Source organism: Aotus nancymaae, unplaced genomic scaffold (assembly GCF_030222135.1).
Source record: "Aotus nancymaae isolate 86718 unplaced genomic scaffold, 86718_ANA_hifiasm-v0.15.2.pri h1tg000010l, whole genome shotgun sequence".
NCBI classification, from domain to species: domain Eukaryota; kingdom Metazoa; phylum Chordata; class Mammalia; order Primates; family Aotidae; genus Aotus; species Aotus nancymaae.
This window is the reverse complement of record NW_026988421.1, coordinates 35,760,415-35,786,364: the sequence shown is the minus strand read 5'-3', so window position 1 is coordinate 35,786,364 and position 25,950 is coordinate 35,760,415. Positions and strand designations below refer to the sequence as shown.

Genomic DNA, 25,950 nt, shown 5'->3' with positions numbered 1-25,950 from the left:
ATATGATTGTTGGCCATATGTATGTCTTCTTTTGAAAAGTGTCTGTTTATGTCTTTGTCCACTTTTTAATGGGGTTTAATTCAAAAATTTTTTTCTTGTAAATTTGTTTTAGTTCCTGATAGATAATGGACACTAGATCTTTGTCAGATACATAGTTTGCAATATTTTTTATCCCATTCTATAGGTTGTTCATTCTGTTCCTAGTTTCTTTTGCTGCGCAGAAGCTCTTTATTTAGATTCCATTTGTCAATTTCTGCTTTTGTTGCAATTGCTTTTGGTGTCTTTGCTGTGAAATATGCCTGTGCCTATGTCCAGAATATACCGGTATTGCCTGGGTTGTCTTCCATGATTTTTATAGTTTTGGGTTTTACATTTAAGTCTTTAACCCATCTTGAGTTAATTTTTGTATAAGGTGTAAGGAAGGGTTCCAATTTCAATTTTCTGTATATGGCTAGCCAGTTCTCCCAGCACCACTTATGAAATAGATAATTCTTTCCCCATTGCTTGTTTTTGCTAGGCTTCTCAAAAATCAGATGGCTATATCTGTGCAGTCTTAGTTTTGAGTTCTCTATTCTGTTGCATTTGTCTATGACTATGGTTTTGTACCAGTTTATGTTGTTTTTGTTACAGTAGACTTGTAGTATAGTTTGAAGTCTAGTAGAATGATGTCTCCAGCTTTGTTCTTTTTGCTTAGAATTGCTTTGGCTATTTGGGCCAATTATTAATTCTATATGAATTTTAAAATCAATTTTCTAGTTCTGTGAATAATGTCAGTGGTAGTTTAAGAAGAATAACATTGAATTTTTAAGTTTCTTTGAACAATATGGTCATTTTAACAACGTTTATTCTTCCTATCCATGAACATGATATGCTTTTCCATTTGTGTCATCTCTGATTTCTTTGAGCGGTGTTTTGTAGTTCTTCTTGTAGAGATCTTTTACTTCCCTGTTAGCTGTATTCCTAGGTATTTTATTCTTTTTTGGTGGCAATTGTGAATGGCAATTTGTTTCTGATTTGGCTCTTTGCTTTGCTGTTGTTGGTGTATAGGGATGTTAGTGAATATTGCAATTGATTTTATATCCAGAGACTGTGCTGTGAGTTGTTTATCAGCTTAAGGACCATTTGGGATGAGACTGTGGGGTTTTCTAGATATAGGGTTATGTCATCTGCAAACAGGGATAGTTTAACTTCCTCCATTTCTATTGGGATGCCCTTTATATCCTTCTCTTGCCTGATTGTCTGGCTAGGACTTCCAGTACTTGTGTTGAATGGGAGTGGTGAGAAAGAATATCCTTGTCTTGTGCCAGTTTTCAAGGGGAATGCTTCCAACTTTTGTCTGTTCAGTATGATGTTAGCTCTGAGTTTTTCATATACAGCTCTTATCATTTTGTGGTATTGATATGGTTTGGCTCTGTGTCTCCACCCAAATCCCATTTCAAATTGTAATTCCCACATGTTATGGGAGGGGCCTGGTGGGAGGTGACTGACTGATGGGAGCATATTTCCCCTTTGCTTTTCTCATGATAATCAGTTCTCATGAGATCTGTTCATTAAAAGTCTGTGGCAGTTCCCCACTGACTCACTGTCTCCTGCAGCCATGTAAGACATGCCCTGTTCCTCCTTCATCTTCTGCCATGATTGTAAGATTCCTGAGGCTTCCTCAGCCATGTGGAACTGTGATTCAATTAAACCTAGTTTCTTTATAAATTACCCAGTCTCATATAATTCTCTATATCAGTGTGAGAACAAGTATAATGCAGGTATGTTCCTTCAGTACCTAATTTATTGAGAGGTTTTAACATAAATGGATGTTAAATTTTATTGTATGTCTCTTGCATATCTATTGAGATAGTCATGTGGTTTTTGCCTTTAGTTGTATTTGTGTGATAAATCACATTTATTGATTTGCCTATGCTAAACTAATCTTGCATCCCAGGTATAAAGCCTACTTGTTTGTGTGGATAAGCTTTATGATGTACTGCTATATATCATAGCTTAAGCTGATTTAAAACAGAGGCCTTAGACTAATTTTTGGTTTTCCTTCTTGAAATAAGCTAATGGCTTGTTTATGTAAAGCTTTTTTCTTAAACGAAAAATTTTAAAAATCTTGTACCTAGCACAGTATTGTTATAGAGTTTACATGTAACATTTTATATGGTAGTTTAGGTTGTCAGTTTATAAATTTCAGACAAATTAACAGTTGGCTCTGGCCTTTGGCTGTAACATGCCTGTATCACTCACTTATCCCTGGAATTCATGCAGACATATCACTTTTAGTTCTACTATCAATTTGAAGTTCAGGCTCAGCATAAATTTTTGTCAGGTAGCTCTAATACCTGGAGTTTTGTTTCTTTCTTTTTTTTTCTGTTTTAGTTTGAAGTTTATGGGTGAAAGTACCAGTGTTTAGATTTGAACTATAATAGTTTGTATATTCAACATTTGAAGTATATTCTATTTTGTTGTACTCTTGTTTCAAAGTATATTCAAGTAGGTTTTCTGAAATATAGAAATAAAATTAAAAAGGAAATAACTCAGTAAGACCAAAAAATGGAAAAAATAAAATCTATATGGCATACAGAACATTATCAATGAAACACATATTCAAATTTTGGGAATTGCAGAAGGAGAAGAGATGCAAAAGGGCATAGAAAATATACTTAATTTAAAAATTACTAAAAATTCCTCATGTCTTAATAGTGATATATGCAACTTGATACAGGAATATTTCAGGTAAATTTAACCAAAAAGTTCTTTCTGAAGCACATTAAAATCAAACTGTCAAATGTCAGGCAGAAAATTCTAAAAACAGTAAAAGTATTGTGTCACACATAAGGCAATCCTCATCAGGCTAATAGCAGATTTATCAGAAGAAACCTTACATGCCAGTAGAGAATGCAATAATGTATACAATGTGCTGACAGAAAAAAAAAAACCCTTGCTACTGAAGAATAATATATTGAGCTCAATTATCCTTTCTAAATGAGGAGGAATAAATTATTTTCCAGAAAAACAAAAACTGAAGGAGTTTATCACCAGTATACCAGTCCTATAAGAAATGCTTAAGGGAAGAGAGAAGGAGCTTCAAGATGGCTGACTGAAAGCATCTGGCACTTGCATTCTTCACAAAGAAGAATAAAATAGCAAATAGAATATCACACTTCAAATAGAGAATCTGAGAACACTGGAATTAGACATAAAAAACAGGAAACACCAAGGCGTGGAAGGAGTGGAAAGTGAGGCAGCCAGCTAGGCTGGGATCAGCTGGAAGTCCAGAGAGTCTCATTAGTGTGGGAAAAAAGATAAGTGAAAGATCCCTAGTGGTCTACATTTCCATCACAGACTCCTGCATACCTCGGCATGGGAGAGCCACTTGACCCTCACAGGCCCTAAGAGTAGCATAGGGCACTGCCTGGAGACTGTATGATGGCATTGATACAGAGAGGAAACTCTGGGCCACACACCTCTCATATCTTAAGCAGCTAGAACATGGTGTCATTTTGAAAGTCCATCTCCCACCGGATTGCATCCTGTCTTGGGTCCTAATAGCACTTGCATCTTCACATTTCTGAGTCCCTATTAACTTCTCCCTGCATCTACCCAGAGGGCTGCAGTCTTGTGACACTGGTTAGATCCTTTGGAGCAGCAGGGTCTCAAACACTTTACCACACACAATGTCCTGCACACCAGAAAACAAGTAGTGCAGGACAAGGGGAGGCTGCCTCCAGGACAATAGAAGTGAAAGTGCATTTTCCTTGGGGTCTAAAACCTGCCTGCCTTTGGTTGATGCCACTAATAGCAACCCCACCACTAGCAGGAACATGTGCCCTGAGGATAGAGTCTCTCCACCTGCAGCCTCCAGTGGGGATGGAAGAATGCATCAGTGTCAGTGACCCCAAACCCCAGTAGCTGGGTTGATGAGCACTTGTATATGTCCTGAGGGTGGCTCTCCTTGCTGTTGCTGCCATTTCCACCAGAGTCATTGCAGCTAGGGGGTGAAACACACACTCCACAAAACTGTGAACCATCTGCCTGCATTTCTGCCACTGGCTGCAACCCTGACACACCAGCAGTAAAGCCTTAGTGTATTTGCATTTGCCTTGAGGATGGGTTCTTCTCACTCACTGCTGCCACTTTGGCTGTCACCTGAACAATCTTTCTGGGGGCCTTGGAATTACTTAGTTTTGGCCACCATAGCCTACATCCATGTGCACCACCACTGGCCAGCAGACAGTTCTGCTCATCCTGGAACCTCCTGCCCTGTAGTGCCTGAGCAAGTTGCCCAAAGACCTGGCGTTCATCCTTCCCCATCCACAATGACTAACATCTGTGCACTCCTCCTGGGGGCCTGAGGATGGTCCTTTTCTGCCTGACACTATCATTACAACTGACGCTCATCCACATATGCCACCTAGGGGCCGGGGCACTGGCCTGCCAAGCTCATCACTGCCTCTGCTTACACAAGTACATGCTGTTTGGAGGCCTAAGGATTGTCTTGCCATGGCTAGGACCATAGCCCATGTCATACATGCTGTCCAAGGGTAAAAAAACTGCCTATCCACTCAACACGCCACTGCTGCCCCTCAAACAAGCTGCCTAGAGTCCCAAGAAACAGCCCACTTGGATTCACTGACACTGGTACTTGCGTACAATGTTCAGGGCCCAAGAATAGCCTAGGCATTGAGAAAATCACAAACACTGCTGATGCTGTTTATAGTTGAAAAAATCACACAGAAACTACACTATTTCACATACTCAGAATAAAAGCTAAAGTGCCCTACAAAACCAACACCATAGCTACATCTTTAGGAAGAAGTCTTTCCTTATAAAAGTCAATCCAAAAAATTGGAAGAAGTGACTGTTACACAAGATGTGCGAGTATGAATGTGATGACACAACATGAAAAAGCAATGAAGGATGACACCTTCAAAGAAATGCAATGTTTTATCGCAACAGATTCCAATAAGAAGTTAACCAGGTGCAGAGATGGATGCCTGTGATCTCAGCTACTCAGGAGGCTGAGGTAGGAGTATTTCTTGAGCCTAGGAGTTCAAGGCCAGTCTGGGCAGCATAGTGAGATCTCATCTCAAAAATATTTAAAAAAAGAAAAAAAAGAGAACTATACAGAAATCCTGGAACTGAAGAATTTAATGAATGAAATAAAATATTTAAAAGTTTCAACAATAAAGTAGATCAAGCAGAAAAAAGCTTTTAGAACTTGAAGATGGATCTTTTGAAATAACGTAGTCAGACAGAAAAAAAGAAAAAAAAATTAAAAAGCCTATGTAATTTAGGACATCATGAAGCCACGAAATATCTAAATTTTGCCTGTTACTAAGGCAAAGAGAGTCCAAAGGCAAAGGAATCTTACTACCAAAATAAAAGCTGAAAATTTCGCAAGTCTTGCAAGAGATTTTGGTATCTTGATACAAGAAGCTGAGAGATCCCCAAACAGATACAGTCTGAAAATATTAGTTAGACTCTGTCTCAAAAAAAATAAGTAATTTTTAACATGACAAGCTTAGAAAACTGAATAAAGCTGATGTTACCAAGAAAGAGGACTGTCTTTGTCTAGTAAGTACACATGTGAGAGGATTTAGTCTATTTCAGTGTTGTTGATTACACAATATTCAACATGACACAGGTCACTTGGAGATTCTAAATTCATCATTAATTTAATGCTGGCCTAGGGACTGGTTAGAAAGTAATATGTTTTTGTATGCTGATTATCTCTTGTACTCAACATTCAAAACTGTCCCCTTATTGTTGTCAATTTTGTGTCATATCAATACCTCAGTCCTAATTCAAACTAAGTATTCCTTATCCATTGTTTTTTTCTCCTAACTTCCAAATTATGAGAACTCCAGTCTCTGAGCCTTGGCATATGCATAAGCCTTACTCTCTGCTTTATCCCCTGTGGGCAATTAATGTTTTCATTCTTCATCTTCATCATTGTCATTTCTCCTCATTTTGTATATTTTTATTTATTCCTGTACTACTTACACACTAGAGCAAGTTGTCTGTTGCCTCCCATCTAGATTACAGTAGTGTGGGCCCATCTTGTCTTTGTAAACCCATTATCTTTTTCTATAATTTATTATAGGTTTTGTTGTCATATTGCTTTTTTCATACTGGTTTTTACAAAATTTCAACTTTATAATGAATCTACAGGCAATATTGAGTCTATGTACCTTTCTGACAGAAGAAGGTAATTGCAGACTTTTGAATCAGGCTCATAGAATCTAATGATATGTCCCTAATTTACCTATTTTTATTAATTTTGATTGTGGTTGTCTAGAGGTAATAATGGTTTTAACAGATAATGTCCTTATTTACCTAAAATACAGGGAGTCCCACAGTGGAGCAATCTAGGAATAATATAGCAGCCCCAAAGCAGCAGAGCGTTAAGTGCCTTCTATTTTTCCACTATATTTAGTATACACACCTTCATTTTCATGATTAAATCCCAGGATGGGAGTCTACTCTATCTCTGACTTTACATTTGTGTTTTGAGTATAGAAGAGGAAATAGAGGAAGTGGATCTAGAGACCTTCAGCTTATATTTTCTTTGGCAAAAAATATGCTATGTGACTCAGCTGCAAAGAGTCTGATAAATGGAAATTTTTGGGAAGTATGGAATAAAGGAGTAGGAAATAAAGTTTAGGCCAGTTGGTCTACAGCCTCTGCTACACCATACAGTATTTTTTTCTAGTACCACGCTTTAAAATTTCTATGTTGGTAACTATATAACAATGTGAGTAATTTTGAATTCATTGTAATCAAAGATGCTGGTAAATAATTTGTCAGATAATTGCATCAAATCATTCCTAGGAAGAGCATAACCAACAGTCTGAATTCACTATTGAAAACTTGGTACACACTGCATTTGACTTGTTTGCAGCTGGGACAGAGACGACAAGCACAACCCTGAGATATGCTCTCCTTCTCCTGCTGAAGCACCCGGAAGTCACAGGTATGATCACAGATGATGAGTTAATTGATTTTCAGAAAAGATGTAGGGAAGATGCTGCTAGTTTTCTCCTTCCTGTTTCTCTTAGAGAAGCTTCCTTATTTAAACTTCTGTGTTCTCAGCTGTAATCTGTTCCAATTTAATGGTATGATTAAAATGAGATATCTTGGTCTGGCACAGTGGCACACCTGTAATCCTAGCACTTTGGGAGGCCAAGGCTGGTGGATCACTTGAGGCCAAGAGTTCAAGACCAACCTTGCCAACATGGCCTAATCCCATCTCTACTAAAAATACAAAGCTTAGCGAGGAATGATGGCATGCAGCTGTAATCTCAGCTACTTAGAAGGTTCAGGCACAGGAATCGCATAAATCTGGAAGGCAGAGGTTGTAGTGTACCAAGATTGTGCCACTGCACACCAGCCTGGGTGACAGAGTGAGATTTTGTCTCAGAAAAAAAAAGAGAAAGAGAAAAATAAAGAAAAAAGGAACATCTTTGCACATTAGAGGAAGATAACTGAGAGAAATGGAGACAAAATGGCAGTAGCAAAAGCAATAGAGCTTTGGTCCAGTGTGTCTGGATTTCATGGACAATGATTTATGGCAGAAAGAGACAACATAAATGGGCCTGGGATTGCATGTTGGTTTTATTATGAAAAGGCCATTTTGAACAGCAAGTATATTCTCGAAGATAACTTTTCTCGTACTCAAAATTTCAGGTTCAAATGCTGGAGTAGGGAAAGTGGAAACTCTCCTTATTGAAGCGTATAAATGATAATCCTAGAAATGTAGTGAGGTTGCCTGAGAGAATTTCTAGTCTGATAAGTATTCTAAAAAGTTAGATTCATAAGAAAGATTATTCTGTTTACTAGAAGAGGTACCTAAAGAATGCTCCATTTAGGCAGAAGATGTACCTGAGACAGTTTCCAGGAAATTGGTGTTGGACAAAATGATAATTTTTTTTGGGGGGGGTGTCGATAATTTTATCTTTTATGAACAACTTTACTTTAGAAATTTACTTTTAAAGACTTTTGGTTATGCTGCAGATAAGAAATATCCTCCCCCTGCCCTTGCCGTGTCAGTATCCCCCACTGGAATGACAATAACCTAATTACAAGTAAGAATTAGGCCCTTTTTTGAACAGTTATTAGCCTATTAGAGTTGTAGAAGATATTTTTCAACTTTTATTATAGATCAGAGAGTACACATACAGGTTACATGGGTAAGTTGTGTAACACTGAGGCTTGGGGTCCCAACTATTCCATCACACTTACAGTAAGCATAGTACCCAACAGATGGTTCTCCAGCCCACATCCTCTGCCTCCCTCCCCCATCTAGTGATCCTCAGTGTCTATTGTTCCCCTCTTTAGATTCATGTGTATTCAATGTGTATCTCCCACTTATAAGTGAGAACATGTGGTATTTGGTTTTCTGTTCTTGTATTAGGTTGCTTAGAATAATTGCCTCCTGTTCCATCTGTATTGCTGCCAAAGATATGATTTGTGTTCTTTTCTATGGCTGCATAGTATTCCATGGTGCATGTATTAGTCTGTTCTCATGTTCCTAATAAAGGCATACCTGATACTGGGTATTTATAAAGAAAATGTTTTAATGGACTCTCAATTCCACATAGATGGAAAGGCCTCACAATAAGTCTCTGTTGGAGCCTTATTCACTATCATGAGAACAGCATGGGAAAGGCCTGTCCCATGATTAAATTACCTCCCATTGTGTCCCTCCCATGACATGTGGGAATTATGGGAGCTACAATTCAAGATGAGATTTGGGTGGGGACACAGCCTAACCATATCAGTGTATATTAACCATATTTTCTTTATACATTCCACTGTTGATGGGCCCTTAAGTTGATTCCATTTATTTGCTATTGTGAACAGTACTACACTGAACATATTAGTGTGTGTGTCTTTTTGATAGAATAAATTAGTTTTTTGTGGGGGCATATACTCAATAGTGGGATTGCTGGGTCAACTGGTAGTTCTATTTTAAGTTCTTTCAAAAATATCCAAACTGTTTTCCACAGTGGCTAAACTAGTTTGCATACCCACCAACAGTGTAAAAGCATTTTCTTTTCTCTGCACCTCACCAACATGTGTCGTTTTTGGACTTTTTAATATTAATAATTGCCGGTCTGACTGGTGTGAGATGATACCTCATTGTGACTTTGATTTGCATTTTTCTGATGATTAGTGACGTTGAGCATTTTTCCATGTTTTTGGCTGCTTGTATGTCATGTTTTGTGAAGTGGCTGTTCATGTCCTTTGCCCATTTTTGGTTGAATTTTTTTTGTTGTTTGTGTGTGGATTTGTTTAAGTTCTTTTATAGATTTTGGATGTTAGACATTTAGATCCTTTAAGGTAGGAAGACTACAGGAAATAGTCAACAAATTTAACAAATTTCTAAAACACAGAGAGAAAATGGAGGGATGATAAATCTGTACAGAGAGGATAAACTTGTATCCAAAAAGTCAGAGGAGGAAAATTTAATAAGTTGGAAAAGCTAATCAGTGTCCCTGAAATCCCCCCAATATTAGTATTTGGAAATACCAAGGGTCAAAGATGGTGGAGAATGAGGCTGGAAAAGGAGGCTTTTCCTACCTAGGTTTCCTCCACAACTCTTTTCATCAGGTAACTGATTTTCTCCCTTAAGAAAAAAGAGGCTCACTCTTTAGAGAAACTGAGCTTAACAAGCCATGTACTCAGGAACACAGCACAGTGCCAGAAAAGGCATGAGTCTAGGCCAGAAAGGTAGATTTGGTATGGGCCCTCTCCTTGAATTCAAAGACTCTTAGCTGTTTTATTCATTTCGTGTCCTAAAATTCAGCAGCTACCTTTATTCTACAGAAAGGGAACTGATCTAGAGGAATGACATTTTTCTTTTGCCATCTTAGCAGAAAATTCTCTTCAATGTCCAACAGAGTATGAAATGAAAATATACACTGCTAGCCACAGGGTTGTGGAATTTCAGGACACCTGAATTAAAGGGAAAAATCACAAAAACTTTTAGAGGTATACCAGGTCATGTTGAACAAATTAGGATTCAGAATTCTCAGGAGGAACTGTTAATATTATCTTGTGTATTAATAGAAATAGGGTGTTTTCAGACTTGCATATTTCCCAAAAATTTTATGTTCTATTTTCTCTTTCTCAGAAAAATATTGGAGAATGTGCTTTATTCAGGTGTCTGAAACCTAGTTAGAGAAAGTCCTGAGCTCCAGCAATCAGGAGACATCACATAGGAGAATGAGAGTGTCAGGGAGGCTGTCTAGCACCAGATCTAGAAAATGTCTACTTCAGAATGAACCTGGTGGATAGTTCAGAAATGAGAGGAGACAGCAGGAACAAAAGAGATGTGACAGATTTTATGAGAGTTCCCAATAATTAAAAAAGGAATTTCAAACACCTGCCTGAACGTTTGTAATAATTCTAATTTGGAAAACAGAAAATTACAAATTGAAATGAAGAGACGTGGTTAAATCCAAGAAAGTACTAAAAATAAAATGCAATCGTAGCAGTCTCACCAGAGAACCATATTTGTGTAGTCAGAATGATGTAAGCAGTAAATACTGTTATCATAAAAACTGCCATCTAAATATATTCTGGCAAAAGGAGTGTGGAAAAAGTGAGTGTGTCTATCTGAGGGTGTGTTCAGATATGAAGTGAAGATAGAGATTAACATTCTCATCTCTCATAATAAAAAATTATTAAATATAATTTATAAAAATAAGTAAATAGAAACAGATTCTTTAGAAATGCGATTTGATTTTCAGAAAAAGCTGGCAGAATGTTCAAAATGGTGTATTTGGACAGTGTGAGAATAAAGAGAATATCATTGCAAAGTGCAACCACACACACACACACACACACACACACAGATGCACAAATATACAGTCATATATATGCATAAATCTGATGGTATAGTGTTTAAACAACATACATTATTTTGATATGAAACTAATTCCTAGTATTTCCCAAGACAGTAAATTCATGACTAAATTATATGCTTACTTTATGTTTTCAAACGTTTTATTATTTTATTTGTATTAGTTATCATGTATACTAATGTATTGTATGTACAGATTGATCTTTTTTCCTTATTTTTTAATTTTTATGGGTACATAGTAGTTATATATTAATATGTTTGTGGGGTACGTGAGATTTTTTGATACAGGCATGCAGTGTGAAATAAGGATACCATGGAGAATGGGTTATTTATCCCCTCAAGCACTTATTCTCTGAGTTACAAGCAATTCAATTACACTCTTTAAGTTATTTTAAAATGTATAATTAAGTTATTATTGACTATAGTCACCCTGCTGTGCTATCAAGTAGTAGTTCTTATTCATCCCCATCTCCCCTCCCACCCCCACTACCTTTTTGAGTCTCTGATAACCATCCTTCTACACTTTATGTCCATTAGTTCAATTCTTTTATTTTTAGATCTCACAAATAATTGAGAACCTTGCTGTTTGTCTTTCTGGGCCTGGCTTATTTCACTTAACGTAATGAACTCCAGTTCCATTCATGTTTCAAATGACTGAATCTCATTTTTTTTTGTTTAATGGCTGAGTAGAATTACATTGTGTATATTTACAACATTTTCTTTATCCATTTGTCTGTTGATGGATATTTGGCTTGTTTCCAAATCTTGCCTATTGGAAACAGTGCAGCAACAAACGTAAGAGTGCAGATGTCTCTTCGATATACTTATTTCCTTTTTTGGGGGAATATACACAGCAGTAGGGTTATTGGATAATGTGGTATCTTTATTTTTAGTTTTTTGAGAAACATTCAAGCAGCTCTCCATAGTGGTCATACTAATTTACATTCTGACCAACATTGTATGTGGATCCACTTATCTCTGCATCCTCACTAGCATTTGTTATTGCCTTGTCTTTTGGATATAAGCCATTTTAACTGGAGTGAGATGACATCTCATTGTAGTTTTGATTTTCATTTCTCTAATGATCAGTGGTGTTGACCACCTTTTCATATGCCTGTTAGCCATTTATATGTCTTCTTTTGAGAGTCATCTATTCAAATCTTTTGTCCACTTTTGGATTGGATTATTAGATCTTTTTTTATAGAGTTGCTTGAGTTCCTTATATATTCTGGTTATTAATCTCTTGTCAGATGAGTAGTTTCTAAATATTTTCCTCCATTCTGTGGGTTGTCTCTTCCCTTTGTTGATTATGTATTTTGCTGTGCAGAAGCTTTTTAACTTGAAGTGATCCCATTTGTCCATGTTTACTTTGAATGTCTGAGCTTGTGGGGTATTGCTCAAGAAATTTTTGCCTAGACCAATGTCCTGGATGTTTTCCCTAGGGTTTTCCTATAGTAGTTTCGCAGTTTGAGGTCTTATATTGAAGTCTTTAATCCATTTTATTTGCTTTTTGTGTATGGCAAGAGATATGAGTCCAGTTTCATCCTTCTGTGTAGTATATTAAATTTTCCCAAGAAAAAATTTCAGATTTATTAAAGAGACTGTCTTTCCCCTAACATATACTGGCATCTGTGTGAGTCTGTTCTCATGCTTCTAATAAAGCCATACACAAGACTGGATAATTTATAAAGAAAAGAAATTTAATTAACTCACGGTTTCATGTGGCTGGAGAGGCATCACAATCATGGTGGAAGGCAAATGAAGAGCAAATAAAGTCACGTCTTACATGGCGGCAATCAGAGAACTTTGCAGGGGAACTCCCATTTATAAAACCATCAGATATTGTGAGACTCAGTCACTACTAAGAGAACAGTATCAGGGGAACCACTCCTATGATTTAATTATCCCCACCTGGCCTCACTCTTGACATGTGGGAATTACTACAATTCAAGATGAGATTTCTGGTTTGTTCACAGCCAAACCAAATCAGCACCTTTGTCAAAAATGAGTTCACTCTAGGTGTGTGAAATTGTTTCTGGATTCTCTATTCTGTTCCATTGGTACATGTGTCTGTTTTTATGTCAATACCATGCTGTTTTAGTTACTGTAGTTTTGTAGTATAATTTGAAGTGAAATAATGTGATTCCTCCAGTTCTGTTCTTTTTGCTTAGGATAGTTTTGACTATTTTAGTGTTTTCTGTGTCCATATAAATTCTAGGAGTTACTTCTTTCTATTTCTGTAAAGAATGCTGCTGGTATTTTGATAGGGATTTTATTAAATCTGTAGATTTTTTTGGTAGTATAAACATTTTAGCGGTATTGATTTTTTCAATCCCTGAACATGAAATATTTTTCCTTTTGTTGTGTCCTCTTAAATTTCTTTCCTCAGAGTTTTATAGTTTTCATTATAGAGATTTTTTTATTTCTTTGGTTAAGTTAATTCCTAGGTATTTAATTTTATGCATGGCTATTGTAAATTGGATTACTTTTTAAATTTCTTTTTCTCTTTGTCACTGTTGTCATATAACAACACTACCGATTTTTATGTTGACTTTATATCCTTAAACTTTACTGAATTTTTTTCATCAGTTATAATAATTATCTTGTGGAATCTTTAGGGTTTTCCTAGTATAAGGTTATATCATTTGCACACAAGGATATTTTGACTTCTTCCTTTCCAATTTGGATAGCCTTTATATTTTTCTCTTGTCCGATTCCTCTTACTAAGTCATCTAGTACTATGATGAATAACAATGGTGACCATGGGTATCCTTGTTGTGTTCCCAATCTTAGAGGCAAGGCGTTCAGTTTTCCCCATTCAGTACAGTACTAGTTGTGGGTCTGTCATATAGCGTTTTTACATTGAGGTATATTCCTTCTATCTATCTCAAGTATTTTTTTTAACAAATTTTTATCATAAAGTGATGTTTAATTTTATCAAATACCTTTTCAGCATCAACTGAAGTGATTATATGGTTTTTATCCTTCATTCTGTTGATATGCTATATCACACTGCTTGATTTGAACATGTTGAACCATCCTTGCATCCCAGAGATAAATCTCACTTGGTCATCATGACTGACCTTTCTACTGTATTGTTGAATTTGGTTTGGTAGCATTTTGTTGAGGGTTTTTACATAGTATCCATCAGGTATATTGGCCTGTATATTTTCTTTTTTTGATGTGTCTTAGTCTGATTTTGGTATCAGAGTAATACTGGCCTCATAGAATGAGTTTGGAAGTACTTTCCTCTTCTCTATTTTTTTTTTTTGGAATAGTTTGAGTAAGATTGGTATCTTCTTTAAATGTTTGGTAAAATTCAGCAGTGAAGCCATCTAGTCTTGGAGTTTTCTTTACTGGGATACTTTTTATTACAGGTTTTATTTTGGTGCAGGTCATTGCATGTTCAGGTTTTTTATTTCTTACTGCTTCAATCTCAGTAGGCCATGTTTGTCTAGGGATCTGTTTATTTCATCTAGATTTTCCAATTTATTGGCATATAATTGCTCATAATAACCAATAATCTTTGAATTTCTGCAGCATCAGTTGTAATGCCTCCTTTTTTATTTCTGTTTTTATTTATTTGAATATGCTCTGTTTCTTTTCTTAGTCTGGCTCAAGGTTTGTCAATTTTAACTTCTCAAAAAAGCACCTTTTTGTTTCATTGATCTTTTGTTTTCTTCATTTAAATTTTATTTATTTCTGCTCTGATCTTCATTCCTTCTTCTACTAATTTTGTGTTTAATTTGCTTTTGCTTTTCAAGTTCTTTAGGATGCATATTTAGATTGTTTATTGGAAAATTTTCTTCATTTTTGATGTAAGTTCTTATAGCTGTAAACTTCCCTCTTAGTTCTGATATTTCTGTAGTCCCTAGGTCTTGGTATGTTGTGTTTCCATTATCACTTGTTTCAAGAAAATTTTCAATTTCCTTTTTAATCTCTTAATGGGCCCACTGGCCATTCATGGTCATATTGTCTAATTTCCATTGATTTGTGTAGTTTCAAAAATTCCTCTTGTTATTGATTGCTAGTTTTTATTACATTGTGGTCAGAGAAGATGTCTGATATTATTTCAGTTTCTTTGTATGTTTTTAAAAAAATTTTATTTTTTATACTTTAAGTTTTGGGGTACATGTGCAGAATGTGCAGGTTTGTTACATAGGTATACACGTGCCATGGTGGTTTGCTGCATCCATCACCCTGTCATCTATATTAAGTATTTCTTCTAATGCTATCACTTCCCAATTCCCCCCAACCCCTGCTATCCCTCCTATAAACCCCCTTCCAACAGGCCCTGGTGTGGAATGTTCTCCTCCCTGTGTCCATGTGTTCTCATTGTTCAACACCCACTTATGAATGAGAACATGTGGTGTTTGGTTTTCTGTTCTTGTGTCAGTTTGCTGAGAGTGATGGTTTCCAGGTTTATCAATGTCCCTGCAAAGGACACAAACTCATCCTTTTTTATGGCTGTGTAGTATTCCATGGTGTATATGTGCCATATTTTTTTTATCCAGTCTATCATTGATGGGCATTGAGGTTGGTTCCAAGTCTTTGCTATTGTGAAGAGTGCCACAATAAATATACATGTGTATGTGTCTTTATAATAGAATGATTTATAATCCTTTTGGTACATACCCAGTAATGTGATTGCTGTGTCAAATGATATTTCTAGTTCTAGATCCTTGAGGAATCACCACACTGTCTTCTTGTTCTGTGACCTGACATATGATCAATTCTTGATTGTTATCAAGAATTGACCATGTGGACATAATGTGCTGTGGAAAAGAATCTGTATTCTGTACCAATTGGGTAAAATATTCTGCAAATCTCTATTAGATCAATTTGGTCTATGGTGCAGATGAATTTCAATGTTTCCTTGTTGATTTTCTATCTGGAGGACCTGTTCAATGCTGAAAGTGGGGTGTTGAAGTCTTCAGCCATTGTTGTATTGGGGCCTATCTCTCTCTAGTTCTAATTATATTTCTTTTATATATCTGGGTGCTCCATTGTTGGTTGCATATATATTTAAAATTGTTCCATCCACTTGCCAAGCTGACCGCTTTATCACCAATAGTGATCTTTATCTCTTATAAATTTTGTCTTGAAATCTATTTTGTCTGCTTTAAATATAGTAACTCCTGTTCTTTTTTTTCATTTCCATTGGCATGCACTCTCTCATTTCATTCTTTTATTTTCAGAGTATGTGTGTCTTTATGAGTGAAGTATGTTTCTTTTAGAAAACAGATTAATAGTTCTTGTTTTTTCATCCAATAATTTTATGTCTTTTGATTGGAGACTTTAGTCCATTTACATTCAATATTATTATTGATAGGTAAGGACTTACTCCTGCTTTCTGGTTGTTTTGTGGACTTCTATTCCTTCTTTCATTCCTTCCTGTATTCCTTTATTGAAGATACTTTTCTCTGCTTATATGTGAACAGATTTTTCTTAATACCAAGTTCATGGCACAGTCACACATTTGTGCATCTGTAACAGTTCTTCTGTTTAAGTTTATATACACTTTTAGCACCATAATTTAAATTTATAATAATGTTTGGATTCCTTCATCATGATTCATGTACTCCTGAGTTGTTACAACAAATGTGCTGTTTTCCTCCTTTTCCATCAGTTCTTACTTGTGTCTTATCAGCTAAAGTCCAGGAAGAGATCGAACGTGTGGTTGGCAGAAACCGGAGCCCTTCCATGCAGGACAGGGGCCACATGCCCTACACAGATGCTGTGGTGCATGAGGTCCAGAGATACATTGACCTCATCCCCACCAACGTGCCCCATGCAGTGACCAGTGATGTTCAATTCAGAAACTACCTTATTCCCAAGGTAAGTTTGTTTCTCCTACACTCTCTTACACTGCATGTTCTTGAAGTCCCCAAATTCAGAGTATGATTCTTAATCTTGACCATCATAGGGTGAAAGAAATGCATAACTCATATATGTGGCAGTTTAATTGGACTTTCTATTGTTTCCTGTTTGGGGCTATAAAAGTTTGTAACTGGTCTTAGTACCTGGCAGTGTGTGATTTCCAGATTTATTCTCTTTCTTCAAGATTGTTTTGGCTTCTCTTAGGTGCTTATATTTCAAGATAATTTTTAAAGGTATTAGTTTGTCAGATTCCCAAAACATTGGGCTGGAATTTCTGTCAGGGTGACATTAAATTTATAGGTCAGTTTGGAAAGAACCGACGTCTTGACACACTGAACATTTCCATTCCTGAATATAATTATGCTTCCAATTTATTTGGGCTTTCTTAATTTTCCCAGTAATGTTGTGATTTTGCCATGGCTTACAAACCTTTGTTCTTTTCCAAGATAATTAATATTTTTGTGGTTATAAATTTATAAAATGCCTTTTGATTTATTTGTACTTGGTATATTGGAACATAATTAGTTTCTATCATCTGATAACCTTAATCTATCAACTTTGCTAAATTTACTAATCACTGTTCATAATTTATCTCTAGCTTTATTGAAATTTATATATACATTATACTGTATTTGGATTATTATTTTTTATTTTCCAATTCTCATGGGCTGAATTTCACACTTTCTAGGAGAATGTTTCATAGAATTGGTGATAGTGGGCATTTTTGTTTCTCATTTCTAATCTGCAGAAAGGAGTCAAAGTTTTATATTTCAATATTGAGAATGATGCTTAAAGTAGATTTTGGTAGATATTCTTTATCAGATTAGGGAACTTTGCCCTCATATATGTATATATATATGAGTATTTTTGCCTATATATATATGTGTGTATGTGTGTATATTTTTCATAACTGTGTGTAAAATCTTATCAAATCCATTCTCTGCATCTATTTATATGGTTGTGTGTTAGTCCATTTGCATTGCTGTAAAGGAATATCTTAGGCTGGGTAATTTATAAATGAAAGAGGTTTAGTTTGACTCATAGTTCTGCAGGCGGTGCAAGAGGCATGACATGGACATCTCCTGGTGAGGGCCTCAGGTAGCTTCCAATCATGGGTGAAGGTGAAGGGGAAGCAAGCATGCCACATGGCAAGAGGGGAGAGCAAGAGAAAAAGGAGTAGAAGTGACTTTAAACAAACAGCTCATGTTGAAGTAACAGAGTAAGAGCTCACTTATTATCATGGGAAGGGCTTTAAGCCACTCAGGAGGGATTCATCCCATGTCCCAAATACCTCCCACCAGACCCCACCTCTGACATTGGGAATCACATTTTAACATGAGATTTGGAGGGGACAAATATCCACACAGTATCAGATTAGATATATTGGCCTCACATTCCTTACTAAATAGAAATAAGCATGCACATAGAGATGAATTCATTTTCTTCATATTGTTTAAGACTTCTGTGTTTACATTCACAAGAGATTTGGTTTGTAATTTTCTTTCTCAGAATTTTCAAAATTTTTGATATCAAGATTATGCCAGCCTTATAAAACTAGGCGAGAAACATTTCCTAATGTAAGTCTGTTTTTATTGCCTTCTCCTTTCCTAACTTTTCTTCTTGTGATCACTTAGTTGTAGCTTTGAAATGCCGGATAACTTTTGGTTAAATACCAGATGTTATATTTAAGAAAGTGCAGAATTTGAGAGGATATATATATTCTTCAAAGAAAGATTCATTCCTCTCCCATAGACAGTCATAATGACATGACACTTGTTGTCATGATTCAGAATTGGACATAATGTGAACCCAGTCAAAAACTGACTGTCAGTGTTTTCTTAGCTCTCTGAGATTCCCCTACCTCTGGAAACTTGAGCCCAATTTTTGTCTTGGCAGCTTTACAGTGCCTTCTATCACATGGTTTCTGTATTCATCCAGACACTCTGGTTGCCATCTCAAACCTACTTTTTCCAATTAAACCAAGACATATTATTAGTAAAATTAAAAATAATATTACTGAAAGTTGTATTTTCAAAGGGAAAAATCAATGAGATTGGTAAAGTTGCAATTACTAATGTCATCTTTTGAAGACGACAGAATTGATAATTTACTGAGAGATTATGGGGCTTACCCCGATGATCACTGATTTTGTACAAGAGTTAAGACTTCAATGCACTCTGTTTTCACAAACACAGTTGATAACCAGGAGAAGACTTTTGTTTCTCAAAATTAGTGTCTGAGGGTAATAGTAATGAAACTTGCTTCTTCTACAATAATGAACTAATTGAGAAATATACTGCAGAATCAGGCAGGAGTTGCCAGTCTCCCCCATCCACTGCATCAGCTTTGGTGACCTGCTGGAGGGAAATGCTGCATCTGATGAACTTCTTCATTCACCCATCTTCAGGGCAGCTCATGCTGTGTCTAGTGTCTTTTGAGCCCCGAGAACCCAGAACCCAAGGGAATTACCCACTGAATTCCTTCTTCATGGAACAGTCCAGTACAGAAAATTGCAGCACTATGTGGCCAATTCTACCATCTTTACAAATCAGATAAATGAGTTCTGCTACAGACTGAATTCACTTATGTAGGTGGAGATAATAGTCTGAGACAGAAGTTGGCAAACTGTTTCTGTAATGGGCCGAATAGTAAATATTTTAGACTTTTCAGGCCATGGGGTTTCTGTTGCAATTCTTGACATCTGCTATTGTAGCACAAAATCAGTCATAGACAATATGCAAATAAATGAGGATTAATATGTTCCAATATTTATAGGAAGAAATGTAAATTTCCTATAAAATTTTGTTTCTAAAATGTTATTTATTATTTGCATTTGTTCAATTTAAATACTTTTAGCTCACATACTATACAAAAACAAGTGGTGGGATGGACTTGTGCAGGGAGTATTGTTTATTGATGCCCAATATAAGACATTCCTGTCCAATGGAATTTTCTTCAAAGATGTGTGATTGATTTGTGCTTTCGTGTCCTATTTAAAGAATATTTGTCAGCACAAGATTCCAAAGATTGATTTTTAACCTCCCCAGAATTTTTGGTTTAGCTCTTATATTTAGATCAATGACATATTTCAAATTAATTTTTATTTTTAGTATGGAGTAATAGTGGTCATGCTTCAAAGTCTATAATTAAATGTTATTCAAGTAACATTTGTTGAAATAAATCTGCTTTGGTATCTTAAAACATTTTAATATAGTACTTGTTTATAAATATTCAAGGTAATATTTTTTAAAAAAAATTATGGACTTTATTTATATGAAAACTTAGAGGGTAAAATTTTCCCTCACCTTTGTATTATAAAATTTTAAAAAATAAATAACATCACACAAATATATGTATATGTACATATGGCAGAGTCTATATATATCTACTTTGATATCTGTTCATCCTTCTATCTATACCTCAGTACTGCAGTGTGTATAGCCCAATAACAATGATATTCTTCTACATAATAATTATAGCATTCATACTGTGGAGTTATTCATACAATAATATTATTTAATATACAGCTTATATTTAAAATGTCCCGATATTTTAAGAATATTTAATCACTTTTTTCTTGAAATTCATTCTCCAGTTAAGAAACAGGCACATAATTTGGGTATCTTGTCATTTTAATCTCCTGTAATCAAGAACAGTCCAATTTATCTGTTTCCTTTCAGTATGTTGATCTCTGCAAAAAGTTGAGGCTGTTATTTAAATTTTTCTGTTTTTTTTAAATTGGCTTTTAGGCTTTGAGGTACATGTGAAGAACATGCAAGATTGTTGCAAAGGTGCATACGTGGCAGTGTGATTCGCTGCCTTCCTCCCCTTCACCTATATGTGGCATTTCTCCGATGCTATCTCTCCCCAACTCCCCACCCCCCACTGTCCCTCCCCTATTTCCCCCCAACAGACCCCAGTTCCTCCCCTTCACCTATATGTGGCATTTCTCCCCTTCTATCTCTCCCCAACTCCCCACCGCCCACTCTCCCTCCCCTATTTCCCCCCAAAAGACCCCAGTGTGTTTCCTCCCCTCCCTGTGTCCATGTGTTCTCATTGTTCAACACCCGCCTATGAGTGAGAACATACGGTGTTTGATTTTGTGTTCTTGTGTCAGTTTGCTAAGAATGATGGTTTCCAGGTTCATCCATGTCCCTACAAAGGACGCAAACTCATCGTTTTTGATGGCTTCATTTTTCTAGGGCTGGTTTTCTATAATTGTTTTCCAGATTTTATATTCCAATTATGATTTTGTCAAAAAAACTACATAGTGCTTTGAATATTCTACTGAATCACAGTAGAATATAATGTCACCTATGCCATTTTCGGTTATGCTAAGATCCTCACCCAGTAAGTTGGAATTCTGCCAGATCTCTCCATTGAAGAGATTCTGCTTTTTATGTGTAAATGATAAAAATTGATAGCATTGTACTTTTAGACTGAACACCTTGCTTCCGAAGTCACACATCCAATAGTTTTATCTTTCATTAATGATCCTTGCCTAATCTGTTGATCTTGACCTGAACGGTTACAAAAAGATAATTTTTAAAATTTCATTATTTCTTCTGTATTTTTTGTTTTTTTGGTATGTATTTCCATTTATTGACTCTTTTGACTTTTTTCATCAGCATTGTATAATGTTTAGCATACAAGGTTGGCACATGTTTTGTTAGATTTATCTGCAAGTAATTCATTTTTTAAAAGTGATTTTAAATGTTACTATATTTTTTTATTTTTTTTGTTGCATTTTAGGTTTTGGGGTACATGTGAAAAACATGCAAGGTTGTTGCATAGGTGCATATGTGGCAGTGTGATTTGCTGCCCTCCTCCCCTTCACCTATTTCTTCTGTATTTTTAAGCTAGAATTAATCTGTAATGAATATCTCTCCCATAACTTTAAATGAAGACAGACAAACTGCATGGCAATGATGAACACTCAATAGTTTTATACTTGTGACTATACTTGTTACCATCCCAGAAGACGTCGTTTAAAACCCAATCATATGTTTATTCACAAATGCCTTGTGAACAGATACTCTGGCCATTTTCTGTGTCGACAGAGACTTCAGCTTTAAATCATACTCTGCACATAAGATTTGTGAAAACTGAAGTGTTGGAATATAATAGCAAGTGTGGACAGCCACTAGTGTCCAAGCTTAATGGAAAGGAGAACAGATTCAGAAGGTTGTACCTAAGTACCCAAGTACTCAGGGCTTCAAATGTGATTGCAGGGCACTTTAGCAAGATTATTGTCACTGGCTTTAAGCTGATGCCTTTTCTTACTTGGTCTATCTGTCTTGGAATGGTACTGCTCTTCTTTGGAATGGCATTTCCTCATCTATACATCAAAAGATTTAACTATGTGATTACCATTGTTTCTCCAACCTTCATGACTTCTTTATAGCTCAGTTCATCTATGTCTCTTGTTTCTAGGGCACAACCATATTAACTTCCCTGTCTTCTGTGCTACATGACAACAAAGAATTTCCCAACCCAGAGAAGTTTGACCCTCATCATTTTCTGGATGAAGGTGGCAATTTTAAGAAAAGTGACTACTTCATGCCTTTCTCAACAGGTAATATAAATTGATTTCCTTGTGTTTCAGGTTACAAGGTAACTTTTTGGATCCGTTGGAACTTACATGTGCCTGCTCTGCAGCGGTACAATTACTCTTTGTACATGATCAAGAGCACTGTTCTGAATGCCTATGTGCTCCCCAATCCTGATACATCCTCATTTTTGGGCCAGATTAGTAGGCTTTGGGGAATTAATCCAATTATTCCAAATTGAGAAAGCTGAAGTATAGGTTGGTTGAATTCTGCCTCAAGGTACACCACTGAGGTACCCAAAAACTCCTCCTAGAAGATAAAACTAGTAACATTTTCCCACTAGCCATGAGAAAGTTATCTCACTCCACAACTTCACTGAGTGTCTTCCACATGGTGTCACTCACCCATCAGGCTGGGCTTGTAGGATAATATTATCCTCAAGCAAACAATAGGGTCTTAAAATGCACTCTTGTGAGTTTGGAAAGCAGAGTAAACAGATCATCGTAGTTCAATAGGACTGAGGCTGTGATATAGGAAAGAACAGGCTGTGCGGAGTTGGGAGGTAGATGGAAAAGCTGTCTGCTTCTTGTTCTCTCATACCCTACAGTGAGACATAAGTATCATTTTAATAGCAGTAAAGGCTATTTGAGCTACCTCAAAGGAGGCAGAGAGGATGAAAAGAAGAGAAGGCAGGGCTTTTAAAGAAGATAATAAGCCACAGAAGCAGGACATTGGCTCTATATAAAGATGTTAGAACCCTTGCCAAATAACCACGGATGGGATCAGGGGGACATTGGGAATGTAGTAGGATACTCTGCAGTGATGCAGAGCACTATGCTCTTCCACGAGTCATGCCATGTATCTTGAATGTTATATCTCCACACCTGAAATGTGTGGGCTGAGTGTCTGGTGATGGAATCTCCTTCCTTTCTTCTGTGACCTTTGATGTCTGCTTTATCTGGAACTGCAGATACCAAGACAACAAGGAAAGAAATGTTCCTTGAAGCACTCACATTTAGTACATGTATTGTCCATTCTTACATTGCTATAAAGAACTACCTGAGACTTGGTAATTTATGAAGAAAAGAGATTTAGTTGACTCACAGTTCCACAGGCTGTACAGGAAGCATGGCTAGGAGTTCTCAGGAAACCTGAAATTATATTGGAAGACAAAGAGGAAGCAAGCACATCTTTCCATGACAGAGCAGGAGAGAGAGAGAGCAAAGAGGAAAGGCTATATACTTTTAAACAAGCAGATCTTCTGAGAACTCCCTAACTATCATGAGAACAGCAAGGGGGATATCCCCATGATGCAATCACCTCCCACTATGTAGGTCCCCCAACATTGGGAATTACAATTTGACATAGATTTGCATAAGAACACAGAGCCAAACCATATCAGCACACAAATAAGTAAGTAAGTAAATAAGTAAGTAAATCAGGAATTATGATTCTAGGTGATCCATGCTATCTGCTGCTTCTGCCATAACAAAATATCCCAAGACTAGGCAGTTGATAAATAACAGAAATTTATTTCTCACAGTTCTGAAGGGAGTTCCAAAATCAAGGCGTCAGTCAGTTCAGGGTCTGGTGAGGGTCTGTTCCTTATAGATAATGCCCCTCTCTATCTTTATATGGCAGAAGGGCAAAAAAGGCAGAAGGGGAGAAATGGCTTCCTTGCATCTCTTGATGTTATTATTTTAGCAAGAACAGAGCCCTCCTGACTTATTCACTTCCTAAAAGGCCTCAACTTTTTAGTACTGTTGCATTGGGAATTATGCTTCAACATATGAATTTTGGAGAGGCATCTTCAGACCATAGCACATTTTTCTTTTTATTTTATTTTATTTATTTGTTTATTTTATTGCATTTTAGGTTTTGGGGTACATGTGAAGAACATGCAAGATTGTTGCATAGGTGCATGCGTGGCAGTGTGATTTGCTGCCTTCCTCCCCTTCACCTATATGTGGCATTTCTCCCCATGCTATCTCTCCCCAACTCCCCACCCCCCGCTGTCCCTCCCCTATTTCCCCCCAACAGACCCCAGCATAGCACATTTTTCAATGGAAACATGAATATGATATTGAGGAAACCCAGAGAAAGCAACATTTTATTGCACAAGGAGATCAGAAAAAGGGCAAAAAAGGAGATAAAATTTGACCTATGTACTGACTGTGGTAATAGAAAAGTTTATCTTTGCCAAAAGGAGCAGCATGATATAAAACTTGAAACCTCATGGTGTGTTGGAGACTGACAAAGAGTGGCTATGCCTAGAGCTGAGAGTAGGGAATGTGAAGAGTGTAAGGAGTGATATGGATCATCAGACTGGAAACAGAACGTGAAGGTCCAGGTCAAGCCATTTGAACCTTATCCAATAGGACAGAGGGGTAAGCCATTTAAAATTTTAAAGTAAGGGGGGTGACATGTTTAGACATTTTTTTCCCTGAAAATACCAAGGGAAAAAAATCTTTGGCTGCATATTGAGCCAGAAATACAAAGGGACATGCAATATGAGTCTCCTCCTCTAAGCCCTTCTCATTTCAACCCACTGGACAAGGAATGTATGTTTCTAAAGAAAGATTTTAATGAAGTGCTTGGCATTTCACTGATACTCAGTAAATATCTGTTGAATACAGGGTGCTGTTAAGATCTGATATTAGGTGAAAAGTAAGTATGTCCATTCATTTTTCAGTTGACTATCCATCCATCCATTCATTGTTAATCCATTCAACAATCCATTCATTCATTCATATATTCACCCATCCACCCATCTATCTACTCATCCCTTCTACCACTCACCAAAAGTTATTGCATATTCTGTTTGTGCCAGTTACATAGACAGTGTTTGTCACTGTCACAATTACACATGAGGAGTAACTACTCTCTGTGTTTGTTATTTTCAGGAAAACGAATTTGTGCGGGAGAGGGCCTGGCCCGCATGGAGCTGTTTTTATTCCTGACCTCCATTTTACAGAACTTTAACCTGAAACCTCTGGTTGACCCCAAGGACCTTGACACCACTCCAGTTGTCAATGGATTTGCTTCTGTGCCACCCTTCTATCAGTTGCGCTTCATTCCTATCTGAAGAAATGCAAATGGTCTGGCTGCTGCTGTGCTATCCCTGCAGCTCTCTTTCCTCTGGGGTGTTATCCACCTTTCACTATCTGTGATGCCTTTTCTGACCTGTCATCTCGCATTTTCCATTTCTTGAAGATCTAGTGAACATTTAACTTCCATTAAGGAGAGTTTCCTAAGTTTCACTGTGCAGATATATCTGCTATTCCCCATACTCTGTAACAGTTGGATTGACTGCCACACAATGCTTGTACTTATCTAATGTTGAGTTATTAATATGTTAGCATTATTAAATAGAGAAAGATGATTTGTGTATTATAATTCCAAGGCATTTCTCCTCTACATGTTCTAAATAAAAAGCATTATTATTTGCTGGGTCAGTTTATTATGCCTTCCTTCTTTTATGCATAATGCAGGTAAAAAATGAAAGAAAATATAGTTTCAGGAGGCCACGCTGGTTCTCAAAATGATAATCACAGAAACGACAAAGAGGATGAGGTTAGGGAAGCTATTTTGGCTGTTACCAAAATTTAGAGTTACTTTAGTATTTCACTTGAAAATGTGTTCAGTGGAAGCTCCAAC

The 25,950-nt window shown here is 36.5% G+C and overlaps 1 protein-coding gene across 1 annotated transcript in view; it reads left to right on the top strand.

Annotated features, from left to right (window-relative positions):
• The window catches only part of LOC135273997 (cytochrome P450 2C19-like), a 72,786-nt gene extending 47,038 nt beyond the window's left edge, over positions 1-25,748 (top strand). Inside the window, exons 6-9 of the mRNA XM_064374091.1 lie at positions 6,829-6,970; positions 16,515-16,702; positions 22,178-22,319; positions 25,197-25,748. Coding sequence (XP_064230161.1) covers positions 6,829-6,970; positions 16,515-16,702; positions 22,178-22,319; positions 25,197-25,378 — 654 coding nt within the window. The 3' untranslated portion in view covers positions 25,379-25,748. The remainder of the gene's footprint in view (positions 1-6,828; positions 6,971-16,514; positions 16,703-22,177; positions 22,320-25,196) is intronic.
• Positions 25,749-25,950: the final 202 nt, after the last annotated feature.